The 25,652-nt window shown below is 41.9% G+C and overlaps 1 protein-coding gene across 1 annotated transcript in view; it reads left to right on the plus strand.

Annotated features, from left to right (window-relative positions):
* Positions 1–12,442: 12,442 nt before the first annotated feature.
* LHCGR (luteinizing hormone/choriogonadotropin receptor) overlaps positions 12,443–25,652 on the plus strand; it is a 55,265-nt gene continuing 42,055 nt past the window's right edge. Inside the window, exon 1 of the mRNA XM_012638871.1 lies at positions 12,443–12,679. Coding sequence (XP_012494325.1) covers positions 12,513–12,679 — 167 coding nt within the window. The 5' untranslated portion in view covers positions 12,443–12,512. The remainder of the gene's footprint in view (positions 12,680–25,652) is intronic.

Raw genomic sequence — 25,652 nt, forward strand, 5'->3', positions numbered from 1 at the left:
AACTGGAGGAGAAAACTATGGAACAGATGAGAAGGAGGACTATTTTCCTTAGAATAAAGATTTTAGCAGTTATCTCCAAAGGAGCAACTTGAGATTTATTCAAGAATCCCACTCCAAAACCATATGTCATTGCTGTACAAGTAAGTCTAGGCTAACTATGTAGTAAAATACACATAATTCTCATAAAAATGTGTGATTTCAATTCTATTTTACCAACTTTTTTATGGTCTTCACAAAGTCCCTGGTTAAGGAATCCATCCTGTGATTAAATATTGAACAGCTAAGTGAGGCATCCCATTCAGGAATTAAAATCATCAAGAGTGTCTAATAGAGACCCAAGAACCTAGAAGTCATAACCTTTTGCTCTTAACCACAAGCTTATCTTTCCTTTTCAAGAATAAGCAGTTCAGCAATGACACGAATAAATCTCACAATAATTATGCTGAGTGAAAAAAGCCAAAAAAAAAAAAAAGTATATGCTGTATGATTCCATTTATATAAATTCTAGACTATGCAAACTAACCTGTAGTGAGAGAAAGCAAATTAGTGGCTGACTGGGTCTGGGGGCGGGGGGGCGATGGGTAGCCAGAGGAGGGCTGGGTTACAGAAGGGCAGGAGGAATCTTTTTAGGGTGATGGATAGGTTCATTTTCTTGATTGTAATCATGGTTTCACATGTGAATATGTCAAAACTCATCAAATTGTATACTCTAAATATGTACATGTTATTGTATATCAATTATACCTTTATACCTGATAAGCTGTTTTTAAAATAAAAGAGTATATAGTTCTTAGAACTTACCTATAGCAGAGTTTCTCAATCACAGCACTAGTGACATTTTAGGTCAGATAATTCTTTATTGTACATTTTAGGATGTTTGGCAGCATCCCTGGCTCTGCCCACTACATGCCAGTAGCACACCGCCAGCACCAGTGGAGAAAACCGAAGATGGTGCCAGACACTGCCAAATGTCCCCTGGTCAGGAGGAAATGGGGAAGAAACACCCCAGCAGAGAACTATGTGCCTGTAGGGATTTAGCAGGTTACAAAGCAGGTAATGGAAGAGAGTAAACTGAGTCCATCTAGGCCAGGAAATCCATTCAAACCTAACAATTAGTGCTGCGGATTGAACAGAGCTGCAGGCTAGATGGCAGAGGGAGGGCACTAGAAGGCTGTGTGGCTCCTGATGGGAAAGTCATCAAGTGCCAAAGCTCAGGCTGTAGAAGAGGAGGATGAAACACTGGCAAAGTAAGACAAGGGGAAGGGGAGAAGCATTTAAATAATACCTTGAATTTGTTTCTATTTCCCAGAATACTTTTAAGTCATATTATCTCGCTGGGTCCTTACAAGGTCCATGTGAGAGGGAGAGGGTTGGAGATTGTTCTCCTTATTTTTCAGATTGGAAACCAAGATCTACAAGGAGTTCCCATCAGCTCTGAGTTCCTAGGTCTCCAAGCACATTGTTAGACCTCTGAGGCTCATCAGGAAAAGAGGTTAGATGATCCCTTGCCAAGTTAGAGCTTCCAGATAAAAATTCTGAAGGGTTAGGATTAAAAATTCTTAATTTCTGGTGGCAATCCAACAAGAAACAGGCTGTAACATTGCAAGTGAGGAATTTAGGAAGTTTAGCTTAAAGAAGCATTTCTGGGGTGAGTCTGGTCAGACAAAGTATGTATGACTGAGGGATGTTGACAAACATCCTTTTTTGGTGCTTAGTAATAGGAGGAACTTATGTCACTGGAATGATTGAAAGTTACTGACAGAGGGCAGGAGGATACATCAGAAGGCCATACACAGCCTCTTCCAGCCCTGGAATTCTTTGTGGCAATAAAAGGAAGAAAGAGAATTTAGAAGTGAGGGGCAGAAGATCATTTGAATGGAGAATTGAGACTCAACCTCGGCACATTCAAGAAGGGGCTAGATTTCAGTGTACCCAGCCTCCCTTTCTGCTGGGTACAGCAGATGTTAAAACCCTTCATTTAGAAAGACATACTCATTTACATATAGTGTGAAGATCACAATGCCTCTCCTTGAACAAAGGAAAGCACTGCTGCCCAGAAAAAGAATCTCAGGCATGTGCCAGGAAGTAGAGAGATCTGGCAAAGGGGCCTTCATGAACCATACGGGTGATATCACCTGGTCCAGTCCCTCTCTCAGCCCCAATTAACCTAACCCAGTCCTCACTGCAGGCTGACCACTCACCAAACAAATCCACAAGAGACTCCAGTCACACCAACGTTCTAATTGGAACCTAGCTAGTTATCAGAATTTAATGACTGTGTGTGTGCATGTTTACAATGCAATAATATTTTGATGGCCAGGTGTGCATTTTGGAGTTCCTTTCTTCTAGAGGAGCTCAAAGAATGTTCCATATGGGCTTTTAAATTTTATACTTATATATTTTAACAACTTTATAGTGAACAATAAACAGAATCATCAAAAAGAAAAAAAACCCAGCCCTCTTCACCATAAAATCTAAACTAGTGCCAAGATACAATGGTTTTCTTTGCCTTAATATCATACAGATATAAATTTTTCATAATTGCCATAAATCTACCCATATTACTTTAAGGTTTTACTTAACATGACATAGTCTAGATTTTTTTAAATGTCCCTACCTCATTTACATATTTTTTAAAAGCAATGTGATATTCAAATTGTTAACACACCAGATTATTTAATGAAATGGCCACAGTTTGGTCATTCGCATTGTTTTTCACTGAAAGAAAAAAGTCTCAATGAAAGTATTATAGTTATCTCTCCCATTATTTTCCCCATTCATTCATTCATTGATTCATGGAGCATGATGGAACAGAAAGATGGAAGGATCTTGAGTCCTTGGCAGCACCTTGTTGCCGTTACACTAATGCTGGATTGCCTAGCTCCTAGATCTTTTGGTTATTTAAGCCCCACAGCAGTCAGTTTTCTGCTTCTTGCAGCTAAAAGCAATCCTAGCTGATACACGACTGAAACATCTTTACATCTACATCTCTCTCCTTCTTTTGCTCAGACCTCTGAAAGAGATGCAGCCCTTCTGCTTTGTGAACTAGCCCTCCATTGTGCATCTTTTTTTTTTTTTTGAGACAGAGTCTCACTGTGCTGCCCGGGCTAGAGTGCCGTGGTGTCATCCTAGCTCACAGCAACCTCAAACTCCTGGGCTAAAGCAATCCTTCTGCCTCAGCCTCCCAAGTAACTGGGACTACAGGCATGCGCCACCATGCCCGGCTAATTTTTTCTATATATTTTTAGTTGTCCAGATCATTTCTTTCCATTTTTAGTAGAGACGGGGTCTCTCTCTTGCTGGTCTCGAACTTCTGACCTTGAGCAATCCACCCACCTTGGCCTCCCAGAGTGCTAGGATTACAGGCGTGAGCCACCGCGCCTGGCCTGCATCCTTTTTTTTAAAGTTTTTCATTTTTAATTATATGGGTACATAATAGTTGTGTATCTTTATAGGGTGCACGTGATGTTTTGATACAGGCATACAATGTAAATTAATCAAATCAGGGTAACGGGTATTCATCACCTCAAACGGGCATTCTTGATCCCATCCTTCTCCTACCTCCTCTTTGGCCATGTTCTTACAATTTTGTCCTTTCTTATTTGTATTCTCAATCTTTTCCTCCATTCTGGCTCTTTTTTTATATCCACTAATGAAACTGTTAGGATCTCCCTATTCTAAAAAAGACCCTTTCTTTAGAAATACTTTTTAAAATACCCTAGGTATTTTATGCACTCGTAGGTTAACTCTCTCTTCTTCTTCCTCTCTTTACCACCAGACTCCTCAACAGACTTGTCTACACCTACTCACTCCTCCACATCTACTCAGCCTCTTTCAGGCTGGCTTTCTTCCCCACAACAGTAGAGGCAGCAATAAGGTCACCAAAGACCCTCTAATTAGCAAGTCACACTGACTTTCTCAGCCTCCATCCTTCCCTGGCTTTCTGCATATGAGCCTTCTGGTCATCTTTCCCTTCTCTCTCTTTTTTTTTTTTTTTTTTAAGTATAAACAACTTTGGAAGAAAATTATTTAAAATGATAGAAAAATAAACATTGAACTCCAACCATCTATTTCCTTTGCTTTCCTTCCCTAAATACCACTAAAATATAGTAAAGATTTTTTAAAAGAATATGCCCTCCCCCACAAAAAAGGAACACACCCAAAGGATAGAGGGAATTAGAGAAGAGACCATTTGTGGTGGCCATGACACTGCTCAGGCTTCCATCTATGGGAGTGTAACTGACCAAGGATCCCCTCTGCTGGACTCTCAAATCCACCTAAACTCCACAGCTGAGTCTGGGCCCAGGCCATGCATCCCCAGAGCTGCTCCCAACTAATGACTGAGCATGGCAGGGAAACTACGGCAGGCCCATTCCCAGGAGATACAGGACTCCTCCAACAGCCAACTTTGGCTCAAATACTCCTGCCAGCCTTATTGAACTTTCTTTAGACTGCACTGTGGTCTAGGACACTTCCACCCAGCGTTCCTTCTCTCTCCTTCATTCTCACCTCAGTCTGATGCTCTCCAAGCTTTTTCTGGCCCCCTCCCCATTTTCTCAGACACAGGCAATTCCCTAATAAAATCCTCACACATTTAATATCGTCTTAGCATTTACCTCTTGGAGCACCCAAACTAATAAACAACTGTAAGTGAAAGATTTTAACAAATATTTGGAAGATAAGCAGACGAGGAGCAGCAGCTGATGTAGCAGTGTCACCCTAAAGCCCTACAAAAGGAATCTGTAGGATCCAATAAGTATTGAGCTGACCTGACTAGCAGATCCAGAAAGTCTCAGGACTTGGAGAAGCAAGTTACTACAGAGAGTGGGGTACAGTGTGGGGCTAAAAACAACCCTATTAACTGAATGCCTATATACAGAAAGGTTAGGCCACCAGATCCTCTCCCCAACTCTGCCTATCCTCCACCAGCTAAGCTGTGCCCAAACTCCTGACTCTCAGTAACTGTGCCATAATAAATGTGTGTTGTTTTAGGCTGTTCAGCTTGTGGTAGTTTGTTCCACAGCAATAGATAATTAAAACAGGTAGCAATAAAAGTATATTATTGAGAAATGAGGCAAATGCTAGGGGAAACAACTAATACAGTTAGGATAATTGCCACTGGGCTGTCGATACAGGAGGAGTAGGGTAAGGTATTACATTTTTCAATATTAGCTTTTTAAAGCCATTTGGCTAGTTTTAGCATGAACATTGAGGCAAATTTTTTTAAAGCAACAACTTAAACACAAGTTTTTCATTATAAGACTGTTGGAGTGGGCTTTAATAGCTGAGATTGTCTGAAACTGGGAGAGCCAGTCAAAGCAGAGTCTTAGGGGGAGGTGAAAGTCAGGAGTATGAAACAACAGATGCTAAGATAAAGTACACAGAGTCAGAAGCAGCTTCCCACACCAGACAAAGAGACTAGAGTCAGAAGGAAGAGTTGGAAACCAAATCACTAAGGAAGCTGGAAAGGAGGAGAGTTAGGATATTTACAGAGCTATCTTGGCCATCTGAGAACCACACAATTGCCAAGAATATCAAGGCTTGCTTTACAGGTTACCAGGTAGATGGTTTATGTACTTAACTGACTTGAAGGCACAGGATTGGGACAGAAAATTACTCTCAATTTTTTCTCCTCAAAGAAACATGTATTTACATTATTGTATTTACAATACAAATATTGCTTTGTATTTGAAGTTTTTTAATGTATACAACTTTTTCTGTATCTCTAAATTAGCCAAATTATCATTTTAAATTACTACATACTTCATTAAGTGAAACATAATTTCTTTATATCATTGTAGTGTTGCTGAATATTCAGGATATTTCAAATTTGTCATATAGATACTGATATAATGAACATTTTCCTTCTCATGGCTTATTTATTCTGTTCAATTATTTTCTTTGGAAAATTCTCAGTACTGGAATTACTGGATTGAGGGATATACACATACGTCTGGCTCTAGATGGGAACTACCATATTGCTTCCCAAAAGGCTTAAGTGATCTTAAATGCATGAATGTATTTGTTTTACAATTATTTCTCTACCATTTGGTGTTTCCTTTAAATGATTCTTCTCTTGGCTAATTTAGAAGTAAATTCATACATAGTGTTTTCTTTAATTTCCATATCTTTAACTTCAAGGTTGAATACACTTGTCCTTTTTTTTCCTATCCTTCACATTGTTTCGTGGGTAGATAGTCTATGTCGTCAATGTCACTGCATACTCCACTCTCCTTGCACCTCTCCGATGGCCCTTCCTCTGCCCTCTTCTCTGGCTCCTCCATTCCTCCTGCTTCCCAGTGTAAGTACGTGTATTCCCATGGTGCTGTCCTTAGCCCACTTCTCTTCTCTATGGGTTCCATCTATCACTCTGGAGAAATGCTTTACAAAAGGGCAGGTTAGGTCCCTTCTTACCCCACCTGGGATACTTTTAAAATGCACATTTCCCATCCCGCTGTCAAATGTACAGAAGCAGAATTTCCCAACATGAGTCCTCCCATCTGGTCTCTTAAGGAACTTCTCAAGAGTGACTCTTAAAATTTGACAGCCACTGATGTAGGATTCCCAGATTTGTCTCTCCCATGTCACTGTTTCTCTTGGTCTGCATGAGTATAGTTCAGCTGCCTCCTCAATCTCTCCAGGTAGATGTCACCTTGACTCTGAACATCCAAATGGCACTCCTGGTCTTAGTCACTCCAATCTCACTCAGGCACTCTTAGCACTTCTGCCAATCAGCTTCCCCTGAATTCCCTTTTGCTGAAAACAGGAGCACCATTCTCCCAGGCTGTGTTGGCCCCACGTGCACAATTCAGTTCTGCCTGCTATTTATAAACTATTCTTTGAAGGAGATTCCCCTTTTGATAAAGGCCTTACTAGTCCTATGGTAATGACTGGTCTCTCTGTTTTTCTGCATGGCACATGATGTCCAGAAGGCATAAATCAAAGGGACAGATATTATCGGCAGCAGGCTGACAGACAGTGCATCTCTAATAGAGCCGGCACCTGAGCAAGCAGCATCTCGGTGTGCCTGAGAGCAGACTCTGCATAGGCTTAGAGGAGGAAGATAAAAGAAAAGGGCCACTGTACCCACACAAAGCAGCCAGGAGAAAAACAGGTTTTCTTCACTCTCCCTAATCTCTGGGTTCTGAATGCATCCGAGAGCAAGTCATACATAGGGTCCACTGCTGACACAGCTCTCATGGGAGGAAGCTTCCTGGGGGGACCCTTCCCTTTCCTCTGGGGGGTGGGGGCACCTCCTGTGCTCTACATACCCAGTGTCCTCACACCACCCGGGGTCTTAAAAAATTATTCTAATTCCGATGAAGATACAATTGACTCAAAGTGCTCCCACCCTGTGTAGTATTTTCATTTTCAAAAAAGAGCCTGGAAAGGGCAATGCCCTCAAGAAATATATTGATAACGTTGGAATTTCTAGACCTTCAGTATCTATTTCAGGGGATGGAGGGGAGAAGAATCACCTGTCACCAAGTGCACATGGGAGTCTGCTATATGGATGTTAAGGTCAGCTCTGGCTTCCAGCCCAGTGGAGGGGTTCTTTGCCATAAAATCCAGGTGCCTGAAAATTTGTGAATTAATCCATTTTCTCAAAGTGTATTCCCCAATCAGTACTCTCAAAGTTTCTCAGAGACACAACAGTGCCCTGCGTATATTATGGCCCTCTTGGAGATCCAGAGTGCACATTGCAAGTTCTAAGAAACTCTCTAATAAAGAATCTTAACGTTTTTAACCCAATTTACCCCAAATTTCTTGAGCTTTGATAACTTTTCCCTAAATACTGCCAATTAGCGTGGCATAGAATTAATACTTTAATTCTACATCACTTTTTAAAAAATCAAATCCCGTTTCCCTGTTGACTTGTATCATCATTTCAGAAAGTTTTCTCTCTTTCCTTGTTTTAGCTCTATGTAATATTTTAGCTTACAGTTTAATTCTAAACCAAGGTCTCAGTTTACTAAGGGGTCTTCCCCAAAACAAAAAGAATGTTTGGTAAATTATTTAGCAAAATGCAGTTTCTCTAAAAAGAGGAATAACACAGTTCTATAACACTGCCTCTTTGTGTGCTCATTCATTCATTTGTTCATTCACTCATTTGACTTGTTTCTTCCCAGAATCACGGTGATAAATGCTGCTGACGCAAAGGAGAAAAATTCACTGCATATATAATGAGTCCTATGGCAGAGATAAGAATAGAAAAACCCTAATTCTCTCCTAACTGGGAAGGGGTCAGGGGAATAGGCAGGTTAAATAAAGTTCACAGCAAGGCTGATAGTGGAGATGAAGAATTTTGGTTGTAAGTGAGAGAGACTCAACTCCAACTAGCCTAAGCAAGAGGGGATGTATTACTAGGGAAGCTTAAGGGTGGTGCTAGCCTCAGGCATGACCACTTCCATGGAGTCACAGAACATTACTAAGACTCCGTTTGCCCCCATCTGTTTCTCATCTCTTTTCTCTAGTTGCTGCCAGTGCAAATGGGCTTTTTCCATGAGACAAGGAGGACACCAGCCCCTAATTCACTCACATCTGTCTAGCAATGTGACCAAAAAGGCAAGGCCTCTTCTCCAGCTCTCTCTTCATCAGTCTCAGAGAAGGATTCTCCTGCTCCAGACCTTCACATTCCAATCCCTGACCCAGCCCCAGGGCCAGGACCCAGGCACCTATCAGCCTGCAGCTTTGAGCTCCTCCTAAAGTCCACCAGAACCCAGGGCAGCATTAGAGGTAGCACAGCTGATCACACCTCTGATTTCACATTATGTAGATAGTGAAACGCAGATGAAATTTCCAAACAAGCAACAGAGAGGTTGCATGAAATTTCAAAGCATAACTTTCAGGGCTTGTCTTTTTTGTCCTCCTTGTTTTGTTTTTTTACCCCATGTAACAAGGTGAACAGCTCAGAGGTGTAAGGTGTAATTGTATTTTTCTTTTCTTAGGCGATTTTTTATTTCTCTGCACTCATTCACCTTTTTTTCCCAAGGGAAAGGTAAAACAACTGCTTTTAAGAGGGAAGAAATATCAATTATTATACTAACAGGGTACGTGTTCAAGAATCAGAAAATCCTGCCTGTTTTACCTGAGGTTTTAAAAATTATTTTGATGTTTAGGTTACATAACCTAAACATCTGTACCCCCATAATACGCTGAAATAAAAAAAAATTATTTTGATAACTTCCTTCAACTCTAATGTCTTAGTATGACTTCAAGAGCTACTGATGTGGTGAAGCATAAAGAAAATAGATTCCACGATTTTGTGACATTGCTCATCACAAATAAATAAATAAAACTAAAATAACTAAACTGATTGCTACTTAAAATAAAAAATCCTCAGCAATTAAATTAAAAACATTCAAACACACATATACACACAAAATACTATGTGTATCCATGTGCTTACATACACCCAGGTTTCTTTTAAAATGCATCAAAATTCTTAGGCTTCATTCAAAGTTCTTAATAAGGATTCTTGAGTTTTGTCTTAAGACAAATTTAATGCTAGAAATTCCATTTAGTATCTCTCAAATTGTGCTGTGGGCACCCCATGCATCAGAATTACATGGATAAGCTTGTTAAAATGCAGATTTCTAAGCCCCACTCTATATCTATTAAATCAGAATCTCTTGGGAAGAGTTCCAGGAATCTTTGTTTTTAAAGTTTTGCAAATGATACTTCTGTACCCTAAAATAGGAGAAGCTCTGTTCTAAAACTTCAGAGAGTTATTAGGATTTTTGAATTATAGTATCAGATACTGTATTTTTCTATCTCTAAAGTAGGATAAACTTCTTATGAATTCTATGAACTTTATTTTGACAACAAAATGTAATTAACAATCCTTGTGGGTCATGTTGTTTTGGAGTTCTGTAACAAAGTAGCTATAAACATAGTTGCATGAAACAAAGTCCTTCAGATTTAAAAATACTCTAAGTTGGTCACACACTAATAAGTAGGATAGGTAATTCCATTGTAACAAACTTTTGTGATTATAACAAAAAATCAATATGATTTTATTATAATGGGTACATTGCAAGAACTGATTGATGATAATTAAGATCCAAATCAAATTAATCTACTCAGTAAAATTTTATAAAAACTCATTATAGTTATGAGCTTTCTCTAAAATGAACTCACCACTTCATAAACAGGATTTTATTTCTAATCGAAGACAAACTATAAGTCAATATATATAATCCAATTCCTCTCACCAGCAATACTACAGGAGCTGCTTACAAAGTCCTTGCCTTATAGAGCTACAAGAGCCTTAGGGATTGTGAACTCCAACTTTTCCTCCTACAAAAGAAGAAACTGAAGACAAAGTCCCACAGTTGATCATAGAACCAGAAGAAAAATCCAAGTCTCCTGATCGCTCAGTCCTCCTACTGGAGTACAGAATTAAATGATTTTTCCTGGAATATCCATTGTTCTTGAAGATTCAGGGGTGGGTGGGAGCAACCATTCTTTTTATATAACAGATATGTTATGAAGTAAAAATCAAAAAAAAAAAAGCCACATAAAACATGAGACTTGAAATAAATGCCATTCATTGCGTTATTCATTTCTTCTCTCCTGCAAATCAGTCTATGTGGTAGAAACGTTTGAAAAGCCCAGTGCTACCCCAACATCCTTACCAAAATCTGACAAAACTAAAACAGGAGAGAAAACATGACCCCAAACTAGTCATAGATAATTACTTGATACTTATCCAGACAGATCCAGTGTGGTTGAAAATAAACCAAGCAAGGCTGTTTAGCTCTTCCCAGATAATTTACTGGCCTGGGTTTCATTTATTCATTCTGTTATTCAACAGATATATATGGAGTGCCTACTAGGAGGCAGAAGCTATAACGTACCCTTGTGAAACTAAGATGAATATTAGTTAATTAATTAAACCCATAATTACAGTGTATCATATTACAGGCTATAGAATCAGGTGCTGAGGCCACAACTACTCAACTAGATTGAATCTGAGAAGGCTCAAAGTAGAAATGACAGTGGGCTGAGTCTTAAAGGACAACCAGGAGTTTACCTAATGGAATAATAAAAAAAGAAGAGACAATCATTCCAAATAATGAGAACAGCATATGCATAGGTATCAAAGGGTGAGGAGTCATCAGGTAAGCAATTGGAGGCAAGGATCCAGAAAAGACAATATTATAGATAATAAGCATGTTTTTTGTGCCCTTTAGCACAATGTGGGCAAAGCCAAATGAGTTTTTTAAATAATAATAATCCACCCTCCTTGAGCAAGAGACTACAGACTGGTGACTAAGGGAGCCTGCCCTTGAGAGGTGGCTTCAGAATGAAAGATCTGTTCTCAGGCTTCCTGTCTTTACAGCCTCAGTTGCCTTCCCAGTTCTCAAAGTGCACCTCTTCCAGCAAGACTGCTAGTCTAAACACAGTCCTTGGAAGGAGGAAAGGAATTTAATGATCAAATTGAAGAGGGAGAAATTACACATCCCCATGGTTACCATAAAATCTTGCCTCCTTCCCTAGTCCCTTGGTATGTAGATCATACAGAAGTTCCTTGCATTGGTGAGAGGGAGTGGGTGACAGACATAAGTTCAAACAGGGTTCCACAACTTACAAACTGCGTGACTTCAGGGAAGCCACATACCTCTCAGCACATAATTTTTCTCACTGTAAACACTCTGCAAGTTCAACGTGAAGCTTGGACATCATGTGCGGCAGAGCACCTGTCACAGGGTCTAGCCTATACTGGGCCTTCCACCGGGGCAGCTGCTGTATATATATAGCAGTTTTGTTTCATTCATTCATGCAACAAATCTTTATTGAGAATTTACCATGTACAAGCCAGAAGGAATACAAAAACATATCTGAATTGGGTTTTACTCTCAAAGACCTAACAATCTACAGTAGAGATCTAAGACAAACCTCAATAGCTATACTGTAAGGAAGAAAGCAGTTACTACCAAGAGAAATACAGAGAAATTACTGGGGAAATTGGGAAGATAAAAATTATTTGTAGTGTGGAGGAACTTGTTAGGGGAGAAGGGGAAAGGATTAGGGGTTGGCAATGAAGGAGAGAAGCATCTGAGCTGGGCACTGTAACCCATTCCGATGTGGGTACAGCGAGTATCCATCTGACCCTCTCACAGATGAAATAAGAGAGGTGCCACAAAGTGCCACAACTCACTCAACTTCACACTCATGGTTGCAGGAGAATTCAGAACACTCCACCTGTAAACCAAAGCATCTGCCATTACATCGCTACTTCCTATAACTAGGGCCATCTGCAAGTGTAGAGGACAGGACAGGACAAGGGAAAGCAGCAGAAAGGAGGGGATGGGGTCACCGACCACTGCCCCAAGTCCAGTCAGGGCAGAGACTCAGCAGGAGGCGAGTTAAAGGGGAAGGGCAGGGGCGGGCAGGCACTGGGAGGGGGTGGAGGGCAGGCCGAGGGGCGGGGAGAGGGGTGTGGGCCGCACTCGGGGGCTCCAGGACACTGGTCCTGCGGCAGCAGCCCGCGTTCAGGCTCACGGACCATGGGGCGGCCGTCCCTGGAGCTGCGGCTGCTGCTGGCGCTGCTGCTGCTGCTGCTACCGCCGCCGCTGCCACTGGCGCTGCGCGGGGCGCGCTGCCCCGAGCCCTGCAACTGCGCGCCCGACGGCGCCCTGCGCTGCCCCGGCCCGCGAGCCGGCCTCACTCGACTGTGAGTAGCGGCGCTCCCGCCGCGGCCCCCTCCACGCGGGACCCTCATTCGCTCTGGGCCACCTTCCCTCCCTACTCTTTGGCCCCCTTTGCCTGGAAGCTTGGAGAACTTCCCCGCCTTTTAGGGTGATGAGAACCCAAAGTTTGGGGCTGTCTTTGCCATCCCGTGCCCAGGCAGCCCAGACCCTGGGCTGGGGCCGCAGCGGGGGTCGTAGAAATGCTCAGAAGCCTCAGGAGAAGGCCTCTCTCTGCCGGTGCTGGAAGGAAACATGGATGTGACGCTCCTCAATCAGCGCAGTCTCTGCTAGAGACGTCCTGCGTGGTCTTTGAGCCTTGGGCCAGCCAGGTCGGCGTAGGTTACTGTGGGCTCTGGCACCCCGTGGTCCTCTGGGAATGGCGAGCTCAGCTAAGGCCCTATGACCGGGGATGACCTGATCTGTTAACTGGGACTACTGGCGTGCCCACCTGCCCCAACCAGCGCCCACCCGCATCTTAGCAAGCACACAAGCCACTGCTCTGCCCGTGCCCAGATGTCTCCGCACTTAGCCTAGCTGTATAATCAGGGAAAGGCCTTGTGTCCCGCTGGCACACCACCACCTGCACACTCACGGGCGTGATTGAAGGAATGTGCGCATCTGCAAGCAGGTGGAGCAAGCTGTTTCCTGCAGTGATGGGGTCAAGGAAAGGGCGCCTTTTGGTACTAGTGTATCAGAGTGCCACCGGGTCTCCTTTCTTCCATTTAGATAAAAGTGCCACATATTGTATGTTCTATTTATGTGACATGTCCAGATAGACTGAAAGTAGGTTGGTAGTTGCCAGGGGTTGTGGGGGAGAAGGGGGGAAAGGGCGGATGACTGCTAATCAGTGGGTGTGGGTTTTGGGGGTGATGAAAACTTCCTACAGTTAGATTGTGGTGATCGTTGCACGTGAGCATACTAAAAACCATTGCTTTGTGCATTTTAAATGGGTGAATTTTATATGATTTACATCTCAATAAATGATCTTTGTTAAAAGAGAAAAGGAAAGAAACGGGGGGGGGGGGGACGGGGGCAGGAGAGTACCACAAAAGTGCTCAAAAGGCACCAGGCTGGTGGAGGTCTTGATTATGTTCTAACCATTAGAAATGATGGAATTCTACTGAGGGAGAAAGGAGACCACCCCCTCCCCCATTTCCTCTGAGCCCCCAACCGTCTGACAGGAGCTGTTTCATAGAGGGGATTCACCCTCCCTTCTGGGCTGGGCTGTGCTTCTCCCTGTGGAAGAGTTAATGGCCTTCTGGGAATAGTTGTGGTTTAGAGAGACAGTTTAAGGGTGTATGGGGTTTATATTAATTAGTTTCCATTAATTATCCTGTCAGCTCCATTCCCTGAAGGTGACGACCATGCTGATAGAATTTGTTTCAATCAATCCACAAACAATGGAACCTGCCTTCCAAGTTCCAGCCCTTGTCCTTCCCTGACAAGCCTCCCGCGTTACTCTTATGAATGATGGTGCCACTAACAGGCTGCCCTGCTCGCCTGTTACTTATCATACAGACTAGAAGGAACTGAGATCCAGACAGATGGAATAACTTGCTCAAGGTCTCACAGCTATTGAGTAGCAATTCAGGACTTTATCTAATAATTATCTTTTTATATTTGCTTGTCTTTGTGAGAAAATTATCTCTCCTTAATTTAGAAAAAAAAAAAATACGCCCAGCTTCTCTGAAGTTGGTACTGAGTGAGGAACCTCTGTTTGAGGAGAGGGGTGTGAATGGGCAGATTTCTCAATGGCTCCTGTTGCTACACTCATGCTGGCCTTAGCAGGGGACCTCTTCCCTGGAAAAGGCTAAAGAGGAAAAAAAACAAAAACAAACACTTTTCTCTTGCTGCTGTGCCACACCATGACTTAGAGAAGCCTAGAACCCCTCAAAAAGATTTTATAGGGCAGACTAGGTTTGAGGGTAGACATTCTGAGCATCCACCACCAGGAGCATCTTCTCCTCAATATTCAGATCCTTGGCCAGCTATGGTGACCCTTGGCTACCACAAGGTCATGTTTCCTGAGCACTGGATGATTGAGAGATGACCTTGTCTTTCAGATGAGAGCCCTATGGAGGCAGAGTCTACCTAGGTGAAAACAGGATAACTTTTTGGGCACAACACACTGACACCAACATCCATATGACAAGAGAGGTACATATGAAGCAATAGGAGGGTTGTTACATTAAGGTGATATTTATCAAAGTGTAGTCCTGGACCAGCAGCATGAACATCACCTGGGAACTATTAGACAAGTATACTCTCAGGCCCCAGCCCCAACCTACTGAATCGGAAACTCTGGAGATGGGGTCTGGCAGTCTGCATTTTAACAAGCTCCCCAGTTGATTCTAGTACACTCTAAAGTTTGGGAACCAAGGCACTGCTCTTCATGGAGGTATAATTTTGGAGAGCAAGTATATTTTAAACTCCCTTGTGCCATATATTTCCCTTCCCTATCCCCTCCAACACACATACACAACACCTATTTATCACTGCAAAAAGTCATAAAATCGAAACCTTACACTCAGAGACAGACAGAAAATAAGCAGGACTCAGAAAAGTTTTTTTTTTCTTCAAAGAGGAAGAGAAGAAGGAATCCATGAAGGACAGACTGAAGATACATGGGATGAGGAAGGAATAGTATTTGTTGGAGTAAGATCTCAGTGCGGGTAGGGAGAGGGCATCAGTCTAAGAACATAGGGGAAGGGTTAATCTTAGAAAGAGTAAGGATAGTTCTGAGTCCCGAGGGAGGAAGACAGATGGATAAGGGAATCACTTAATATTAAGGCAAAGGACAGGAAAAGTAGACAGGTTCATGCTAAAATCCTCTTTTCTTAATGATGAATGTATAAAATGGTAAACAATAATTATAAGATAAAAAAATACTGTGAATAACAAGTTATCAGGAGTTCCCAAAATGAAGAGAGCTTACATTATGAGATAAGGTTTCCAGGAGAAGAAGTGGTCTTGCCCTAACTTATCCACAGTACTTGGCGCTGCAGAGGGAAGGGAGCACTCCAGGTTCTGAGGGTTGGAGAAGGCGAGCACCGCAGAGCACCTCAGAATTCATCATCAGTCCTCAACAGATGTCAGTTTATGCTCTCAGGACTCAGTAACCCTGCCATCTAAGTCCTCCATCTGAAGTTCACTATTTGGTTTAAGAAGAAAAACAGGTACAAGGATTATAACTACTTATCTCTGCCCAGCCCACTGCTTGCAAATTTTGAAAATGGCATCATTGAAATCTTTCCTCCCCTTTCATATTTTATTAAAAACATATGTATTTAAAATCTAAAGTGTGATACAAAAAATAGCTCTCACATTTTTACTTGCTTTAATTGGGGGAAAAAAAAGAAAAAAATTGATTTAAAAAATTTCCTTTTCTTTCTTACTAGTTTCAGACAACTGGAAGGAGGAAAAGAGGGGAAAAAAATCTCACCTTGCCCATGGTTATATAAAGATCTTTGTCTCTATGACAACAAAAAGGTTGATCTGCTTGATATGGAAACAGCTTCTGCAAAATCTGTTAGTAAGAAAATGCTAATAATAATTTTGGCAATTTATTTTTTGCATGTCGTACCTACTGAACAGAGATTAAATTTTTAGACTTTATTATAAAAACACAATCCAGAGACTTTGGGAAGATAAAATGTATATATCCATTAGTCCAGTGTTACAGGAAGATGTTTGTCTCCTGACATCTTTCCTTAGTTCCTTCCTCTTCCTCTCAACTTCAGTGGAAATTAGGGGAGAAAAGTGTTCAGTGTTATAGAGGGATGCACAGGTGGAGGGTGTGGTTCCTGTCCTTGAGGAGTCCAGAGGCTAGGTAGAAACACACCTAAGAGACTGGAATAAGTGTGGAGAAAAGCCACAAGCCTCTAAGGAATTCAGGGAATGAATCAATCACTATGGCCTGAAGATGTCTCCAAGAGAAGGCTTCATGGCCAAGGGTTAGGAAGCTGAACCTTGAAGGAGAGAAGGCAAGAGGAGTCCTGGCAGAAGAACCACAGGTTAAAATAGACTAGAGATTCCTGCTGAGGAGCAAAGAATAAGGTTGAATGAATTCTTTCCTCTTCATGCCTCTTCTGGGCTCTTTGGGGGAAGTACTGTTTTAAGAGAAGATACAAAATCATCAGAAATCTTTGATTAAATTACCCAGAGGGCTGTGCAAAAAGAACAAAAAATCCTAGTATGTAGTTCTTGCCTAATAAACTTTCAATGAAAGAGATTCTTTGATGATTGGTTGCAAAGGCATTAAGTAAAAACCATGATTAGGAGTCACTTCCCCCTGCAGCCTTCTCTAATGTCCATTGGCCCACCTCACCCATGGCTCCAGCTCCCCCGTCCACATACTGATGTTGATATCCTACATTTATATATAGATCTGATCATACAACACCATAATGTAACCATTTGTACAATGTGTGCCTCTTCTGCTAGAGCAGATTTCTGACCCTCAGCACTACTGACATTTGGGGTCAGATCGTTCTTTGTTGTGGAAGCTGTTCTGTACATTGTAGGATGTTTAGCAGCACTCCTGGCCTCTAACCACTAGATTCCAGTAGCACCGCCCTCCCACATCGTGACAACCAAAAATATCTCTAGATATTTGTCAAATGCCCCCTGGGGGGCAAAATCCTCCCTCCGCACCTTAGTTGTGAATCACTGTGCTAGAGTGGGAATCACTTCAAGAGGCCTTACTCAACTCAGGATTCCTAGAATTTTGAGTGTAGTATGATTAATGTGTCTATTGAACTACATGATGATTAAACTGCATAGACAGCTAAAAAGGAATAAACCAGTGCAAAAAGGAAGTATGTACATTAGCCAGAATGTACCACATCTAAATGTCATTTTAAAATCTGCATCCTAGAAAATGAGGAGGTGAGAGGGTGCTACGGGTAGTGGAGGGAGTTCTTTGTGTTATGTCGGCATCCAGGTCCTAGAATTTGCAGGCTCCAAATCTATACCTTGAATGGGAAATAGCAGACATATCAGCTTCAGAGAATCAAAACCTGACGTTTACCCGTGTTAGTATATCCCATCTAGATTGTTTTCATTTTTGTTTGTTTTAAACTCACTCAGAAAGAATCAATCCCCAGCCCAAGATCCATTAATTTAAAAAAAAAAAAAAAAAACACCAAGGCAGACTGAATTGAGACTGGTTTCTAGTGCAGGATACCAGGTAACAGCCCCCGCAAAGAGTCAACAGAGGGAAGCCTACCAAGCTCTTGCAAGTAGGACAGCTTGGCCCGATCCTCACCTTCCCTGAAGCTGGGCCAGCCAAAAAAATCCCGGAATTCAGGAATTTCATGTCTCTTCTCCCTGTCCTGCCCCAAGCTCCCCAAAAACCAAAATCCTAAGGTAGAGACTGATCTTGAACCTCAGTTCTGACTCAGCTCTCTCAGTCATGCCTTTGAAGCGATTCTTAAACCTGGCTGTGCTGATAAACAAACTCTTTGAGGGAAGCTTAGGAAGGACCAGATTTTATTAAATAAAAATCATTGTTTTGGGGAAAGTAAATGAGGGCCCCTAGCAGGACACTAACAAAACTAACAAGCCACAGAGTTCCCAAAATCTCCACGCAAGTGTAGAGCCAAAAAGGTTCACACACAGATCCCTTTGGCACTGGACCTCACTCCCTCCTTGGAAAGCAGTAACTCCTTGGGTTTTTTCTTTTTTTACCTGTTTTTTATTTCAAAAGCAGTAAATCAGATTAATTCAGGGCTCCAGTTCTGCTCCTTTACCCACCTCTATCTTCTTCCTAAGCCTCTCAATTGGCTGCTTTTCCTGTCTTGAAATGAGGCACCAAAGGTCTCTTTCCAAATTATAATCTCCCAGAGTAGCTGCACCAAATGGTGTGCTGGTCATGTGTAACTCTGATCTTACACATGAGGTTTTAAAGCCAATTAAGTCACAGAGTGGAGAGCAGCCCTGCTGCTCACTTCCAGACCCAAGAGGGCTGGCTCCGTGGAAGCATATGTGCTTTGTTCCGGCAGCTCCCCTTGGTTAGAGAAAAATCACATTTAACGCAGATTTTAGCAAATTTCCCACCCAGCTTCTTTTTTTTTTAAGAAGGGAATTAAAATAATCCCACCCACCAGGCAGGTGGGCTCTCTAACTTGGTGGGCAGCTTCTAGCAGCTTCTCCACAGGGTCCTCATTTACTCCCAGCTTCTGCCTCACTGGCAGATGACACCCCCTCCCAGGCAGCAAACCACTCACAGCTGCTCTCTCTGTGGCCCTGAACTGTGGCTCTTCAATGCCACCAGAGCCAAATTCTGAAAAGCCCAATTTATAAATAAAACTCAACTTTCAGAATGAAGGTTTGATCCCTTCCTGCTGTTATGTTTGTCCTTGACTCTGATGCAACGAGGTTCCTGTACTCCTGGGCTCCTAATGCCACCTCATGAGCAGCAGCAGACAGCGCTTCTGAGCCCAGAGGGGTGGGGATGCTCAGGTATGACAGGGTGGGGTCCAACATAGCTCCCAAATTATCTGAATTGATCAATAGGACAAAGACTAAGCAGACCTGGGTTCTGGCACCAGGTCCCCTGCCCCTAATTTACACTGTAGGTTTGAGCTAGAAATAAAACCTCTGTGCTATCTGTAAAAGGGGCATAATGATTCCTGCCACTGAGTGGGGCTGGCTGTGGTGAAGATAAATGAGACAAAAGAGCCAAAAGTACTTGGAAATAAAGGTTTCATCACATAACTACAAGGCATTATTGTAACAATCTGATGATGCAGACAAGACTGAAAAACCCATGGCCCACATATGAGGTTGAGCAGTAAATATCTATCATCCAAGAGGTAAGCCTGATGGAATGGTTTTGTTCCTGGGAAGTGTTAATTAGAGAAAGTGACCCATTAGGTCTTCTCAGCCTGGAAGGTGAATAAGTTATAATCTTAAAATAGCAGAGCTCATTATTGCCTGGAGTCTGATATTCTGGCCTTTTCAGCCTAGCCTGAACTGCCTCTGAAACATACCTCCTAACACCTGATTATAGGCTGCTTTTGGTCCTGTCTGCCCAGCTAGAGCATCCAAGCCCATTCTGGGTCCTTTCCTTTCCCCATTCTCCATCCCTAAGTCTCAAGGTGGACACGTATTAATAGAAAACCTTCAGGTCAGACTTGGTGACCACTTAAGGACCATGTACTGAAATGTACAGGACAACACGCAGGATCCAAAGATACCCATCCCTGCACACCAGGAGCTTACAGTCTTCCAGACATAGGAGAAAGAGGACCAGTTCTCAGATGACTGCAAGGAATGCTGAAGGTGATACAAGCTAGATGAAGGTTCTAAACAAGGTAGGAGTTCAGAGGAGGGAGCCATTCCCTCTAGCCAGAGTAACAAAGTTTTGGTGGAAATGTCATTTGAGTTTTAGTTCTTTAAGACTCACTCTCTATAGGGGCAGACCAGGCTAACATGGGGCAGCCAGGCTAACATGGGTATCCCATAAGCTCGGTCCTGGCCAGCTTAGAGAGGCCACTGGGGAATCATTATCCAAAGCCTTCTGTCCTCTCACTGACTATCAGCATAGCATATGCCCTGTCTGTGTTATGGACTGTCAGTGGAACAGATTACTTCACCCTGGAAACCTTGGGTGGGGCTCTGGTTAAAGCTTTTCTCATTTGCAAGCACCAGACATCAACTCTGACAAAATTCATCATAAGAGATGAACTTAATAGAAGGATAAAGGTATAGAAGTATGCCAGCAAGATCCAAAGAGAATATCTGGCATCTTTGCAAAAGATCAGAGAACTTCTCTCTAGATATCACCTTTACAATGAGTCAGTTCCAAAGATCCCTCCTCTCTGTCCCTCTATTTTAAGTTTCAAATTCTTAAGAGAAAGAATCTGATTGGCTGAGGCACCCTCCAGCATAGACTTGACCTACTCACTCAACAAGATTCTTCCACTATGATGCAAGCAGCAATGAGATGCTTCCAGGAAGGGGGCATTTTTGGTCCAGGCAACCACACAAATTGGTGTCTACCAGAGTGGATGAGTTAGTGAAAAGTCAAGGCATACATGCCAATAATTTAAGACTCTTAAAACCCATTCTTAGATTAATTAAAAGTGTGTGATATATAGTTGCAATCCATCTTTTACACTCAAAAAAAAAAAAAGTTTTTAAGTGTCAGGAGAGAGAAGCTTATAATGAAAGAGCTTCCTGAAGCATATCTGCAGTGTCACTGCCCTGACAACATAATATTCTCTGCGTCTGAAAAATATTTTTGAGAAATCATTACAGACGATGCAGACATTCCCTGGGGAGAATTCAACATGTAGTTTTATTTACCAGAGTTATTCTTGTCATGTTATATTACTGCTAGAAGAATTTTAGTTTAGGAGGTGGAGATTGGGTTATTTCGCTTTGTTTCTTTAGCAAACTTTAAATGGGTTTTGAGTAAGGGCTTAGATATGTTTACCATTTTCCTCTGAGGCTTTATATTTTTAAATTTGTTGTTGCATAAATAACTTTGAAAATCTATTATCCAAGGAATCTTCTTAACATCTTGGTTCACGTGATAAGTCATAAATTCCTTGCAGCTTATTGGGTGTTCTGGAATGGCTGTCTTGGAGGAGAGTCCCTCAAATTGCACTTTCCAATGGCACAGTTGCAATTGACTGAATTTTTTAAAATAAATGCTCAAACGAAAACTCTGCAGAGTGGCTTCCTGGAGTTGAAATATTTAATAGAAGGGTTTTTTTTTTCAATCATTGCTTTAAAAGTCTATCGGGTGAGGCCTATGAGAGGTGGAGCTCAAAAGAAAGGTACCAAGTGGGTGTATTTAGTGTTTACCCTCCCTTTCAGGCCTATGTATAATCACTGGAGAGTCAAGAGTCAGGGACAAGTCATAGGCATGTTACGACTTAAGGGTGACCCATGACAAACAGAAGAATCAATTCCAAAGTAATGAACCCACCCATCCCTACCCCCTGCCAAGGAAGTACAGTTGTCATTAGGTATAGCACAGGTAGTCTGAAGGTTTCACAGTGAGCAGCTGGGAATTAAAACTACATATTGAGTTCTTTTCTTGTGCTGGATGTTCTATTAGTATTATGTAAACATTTTCATATGTAATCTAAAAAAATCTATAGATTTTATAGATTACACACATTTTAGAGATGTGGAATAAAACTTTGATTTGAACACAGGCAGTCTGGCTCTGTAATCTGCACTCTTAACTACCACACTCTGCTGCTTCAAGAGAGAAAGCAAGTGTAATTGGTGATGAAGACATGATCTATAAAGTATGTAGTACCTAAGATGGACCTTTAACCAAGCGTAGATATTTGACCAACAGAGAAGGGTGGAGATGTGCCAGATGGTAGAAACAGTGTGAGTGAAGGCAGGAAAGTGTGAGGCAAGTTCAGGAAGCACAAATAGTCTGATTTGTCTAGGGAGGTGCTATTCAGTGGAAATATAATGTAAGTCACATGAGTGATTTTAAATTTTACAGTAGCCACATTTAAAAAGTTTTTTAAAAGTGAAATTAACTTTAATAAACTATTTCATTTAATCTAATATGTACAAATAGTATCACTTTAACATGTAATCAATACAAAAATTATTAATGAGATATTGTACATTCTTTTTTCTTACCAAGTCTTCAAAACCTGATATGAATTTTATACTTACAGTTCAACTCAATTAAGACTGGACACATTTCAATGGCTCAGTGACCACATGTGGCCATCAGCTGCCACATGGGACAGTGCAAGTTTAGTGTATTGGAAGAGTGGGTGCTATGACTGGCAGATGAAGATTGAGGCTTGAATGCAAGGCTGAGACATTTGTAGATAGTTGGATTGGCCAATGGGAGGCCCGGAAGATATTTGAGTGACATAGTGAAAGTTGTCAAGAAGAGTAGTCTAGACTGGGCAAGGGAAAGCCAGGATGGAATAAGGGGAAACCAAGTAGGGGACTCCAGAATAGTCAAAAATGGAGAAAAGAATGGCCAAGAATGGCAGTGGGTAAGGAATAAAGAGGCAGAAAGCCAGAGACAGTGTGAATGCAGAATCCACCAGAGATTGGGTGTTCAATGGTAGAAGAGAGGAAATGGTCATACAGGCCACCTGGTAAATTCTCAAATAATAGTGAAGGAAAAAAATAATGTAGTCATTAAGTGCAGAGGAGGGCAGAGGAAACAGAGAAAAACCACTCTGGTAGGCTCCAAAGCTTCAAGGAGGAACAGGGATTTGAGCTGCGTCCTGAAGTTGAAGTCTGAGCACACGCCCTCAAGAAGGTGATGGCTCTCTTCAGAGACTAAGTTTTCACGTGAAAAACAGAGGATCATGCAGTAGAGTGAGTCTATAAACCCCCAGATGAACGGTACTGATGTGATTCAACTGGTAGAAGACACAGCACTGGAGAAGGAATGAAGAGACATATGTTTTAGTCCAGATCTGCCTCTGAATTGCCATGTGGATCCAGGGAAGTCATTTCATCTTTCCTGACTTAAGAGTCTTCTCCTATAAAGTGAGGAGTTGGACCAAACAACTTATAAGCAGCCCTTTCATTCTGACTCCTTGAACCTAATACAATAAGTGCAGGGAGTAGTGAAATAATCTCAACCACTTGGATGTATTTTTAAGGAGCATTCCAAAATTTTCTGATGTAAAGCTTAATATTTTTGGATTTCCATCTATAACTGACTTCATATTTCAGTTAACACTGAAGCCTCAGCTCCCTCTAGGTAAATGCTGAAGACAATAGGCCAATAAATGAAGACACTCCCTGTAATGAAGATACCACATAGATCTATGCCTTTGAAAGCTCAAAGATTTAAAATCACTTGAAAAGAGAAAGGCTATTTTTATTTCATTCCAAGATGAAAGCAAGTTTATTATAATTACTGAGCAACTTTCAAAAGAACACAAAAATTCTTAAGTTTCTGTTAAATGTAGAACAAGATCTTAATTGATAAATAAAAAAATTAACATTCCTTTGAATTTAAATAATTAAATAACCCCCCTCCAGTTTCGACAATTTCATTAGGCAAAAAAGCTTTGACCATGTCTGATTTCTCTCTTTTTCCCCTTCCTCTGTTAAAATTCAGGGTATAGCTCTAGCAATAAACTAATCATCTGTGCAAAATGGATGGATATTTGTAGCTTTCCTAAATCAACAATATAGATGACATTTTTAAAACAATTAGAAGGTAATGAATATTTCACTTCTGCCATGTGTTGGGCAGAAGGAAAGGGAAAAAAGCTTTAGCAGTGTATCCAAAGACCCTACCCAGGCTTTGGAGACTCCAGACGGATACTGGATTTCTTCTCTAGGTCTCCTCTCCCTGTGGCCCTGCTCAGCCTGTGGCCTCAGAAGGCAGTCCTGCCCTAGAAATCATCTTACACTCAAGCTCTGAAAAATCAAGGGAAGGTAAAGAACTCACAGTTATAATTTGCTTTATGTAATGCCTATCTTTTAAAAAAGAGTCAATTACACTGTATTTTCCATTCACCTAGAGAGTTTACTATTTATTTATGCACATATGTATTTATTTATTTAAGACAGCATCTCGCTCTGTCACCCCAGCTAGAGTGCAGTGGGGTCATCCTAGCTCACAGCAACCTCAAACTCCTGGGCTCAAGCAATCCTCCTACCTCAGCCTTTCGAGTAGCTGGGACTACAGGCACGTGCCACCACACTGGGCTAATTTTTCTATTTAGAGACAGGGTCTCACTCTTGCTCAGGCTGGTCTAGAACTCCTGGCCTCAAGCCTCCTAGAGTGCTAGGATTATAGGCATGAGCCACCTCTCTCCTCAGCCAGAGAGTTTGCAATTTAAAGGAACTCCCCAGCAAATCCTTCTATAGAACAAAGAATGTTTTGATAATGCAAATGTCTTCCAATTGATAGGTTTTTATAAGCAATGATTTCCAAATCTTCAATTTCCTTGAAGGACACACTAGAGCCCTCCTGACTGAAGCTCTCCAGCTAACATTACTTTAAGGGTTAGTTAACAAGACAATGAACTGGACAAACTGGCTCCTTCCAAGGTCGTCTGTGTTATTAAACTCAAAAGAAAAAAAGAAGAGGGGCCCCAGCCCCATCCCTGAGTACCCAAGAGACATTAGAAGCAATGAGGAAGGACATAATAAAATGACATTATCTTCTTTAAGGTAACTGGATTTATCTGAATGTTCTTTACTTCTCTGTAAATTTTTCCCTGTTGCTGGACTCTGACACAAGCACTGGGAGCTTGGCAATTGGAATTGGCTGGGAAGGGGATCAAGTCAGGGGCCTAGGTAAAAAAGTTAATAGGAAGGAGCTCTAGAGATAGGATGGTTCTTCTGAGTAGGCTCACCTTGAAGCAAGGGGGCTAAGCCTTTATTCTATGCATTGTCCACTCACTGGATGAGGGCTGTCCAGGAGGGAGGACATAATCTTGGGTGAAATAGCAATCTTAGTCTGACAGCATACTTCCAGGAGAGAAAGTCAGCTGAGATCTTCACCTATCCACTCTCCCATCAGCTGAGGTAATGGATGCCTCAGTCCTAAAGGGTGGTTTTGGTGACCCACACAGCATCCACTATAGGAACTAACCCAACTGCACAAAGTAGTCCCAGCACAGGGTCCCATCTGTGCCTGGGAGCCCAGATTGAAGGTCAGAACCCAGCAGTAAGAGATACTAGGTTGATCCCAACCAGATAGCACCCAGGAACTATTCTGGGGAGCAGTATCCCCTAAGGAGTAGAGAAGTGGGATCAGGATCTGGTGATTTGGAGGAAGGGAAGGCAGGAAGTAGGAGGGCTCCACTGCTAGATGGACTCTTGGGAAACCAAATAGGCCACAGGATAAGGAATCGAGGCAAAAACAAGCACCAACACAGCATGTGGGTAGGCAGTACAGGTGCATTAGACAATGCACAAGGCTTTGCCAGAGTCATGAGCAATCACAAGATTTCAGGACTAGGGTGAATGAATTAACTCCAATCCTAA

Source organism: Propithecus coquereli, unplaced genomic scaffold (genome assembly GCF_000956105.1).
Source record: "Propithecus coquereli isolate 6110/MARCELLA unplaced genomic scaffold, Pcoq_1.0 Scaffold136, whole genome shotgun sequence".
Taxonomy (NCBI): Eukaryota; Metazoa; Chordata; class Mammalia; order Primates; family Indriidae; genus Propithecus; species Propithecus coquereli.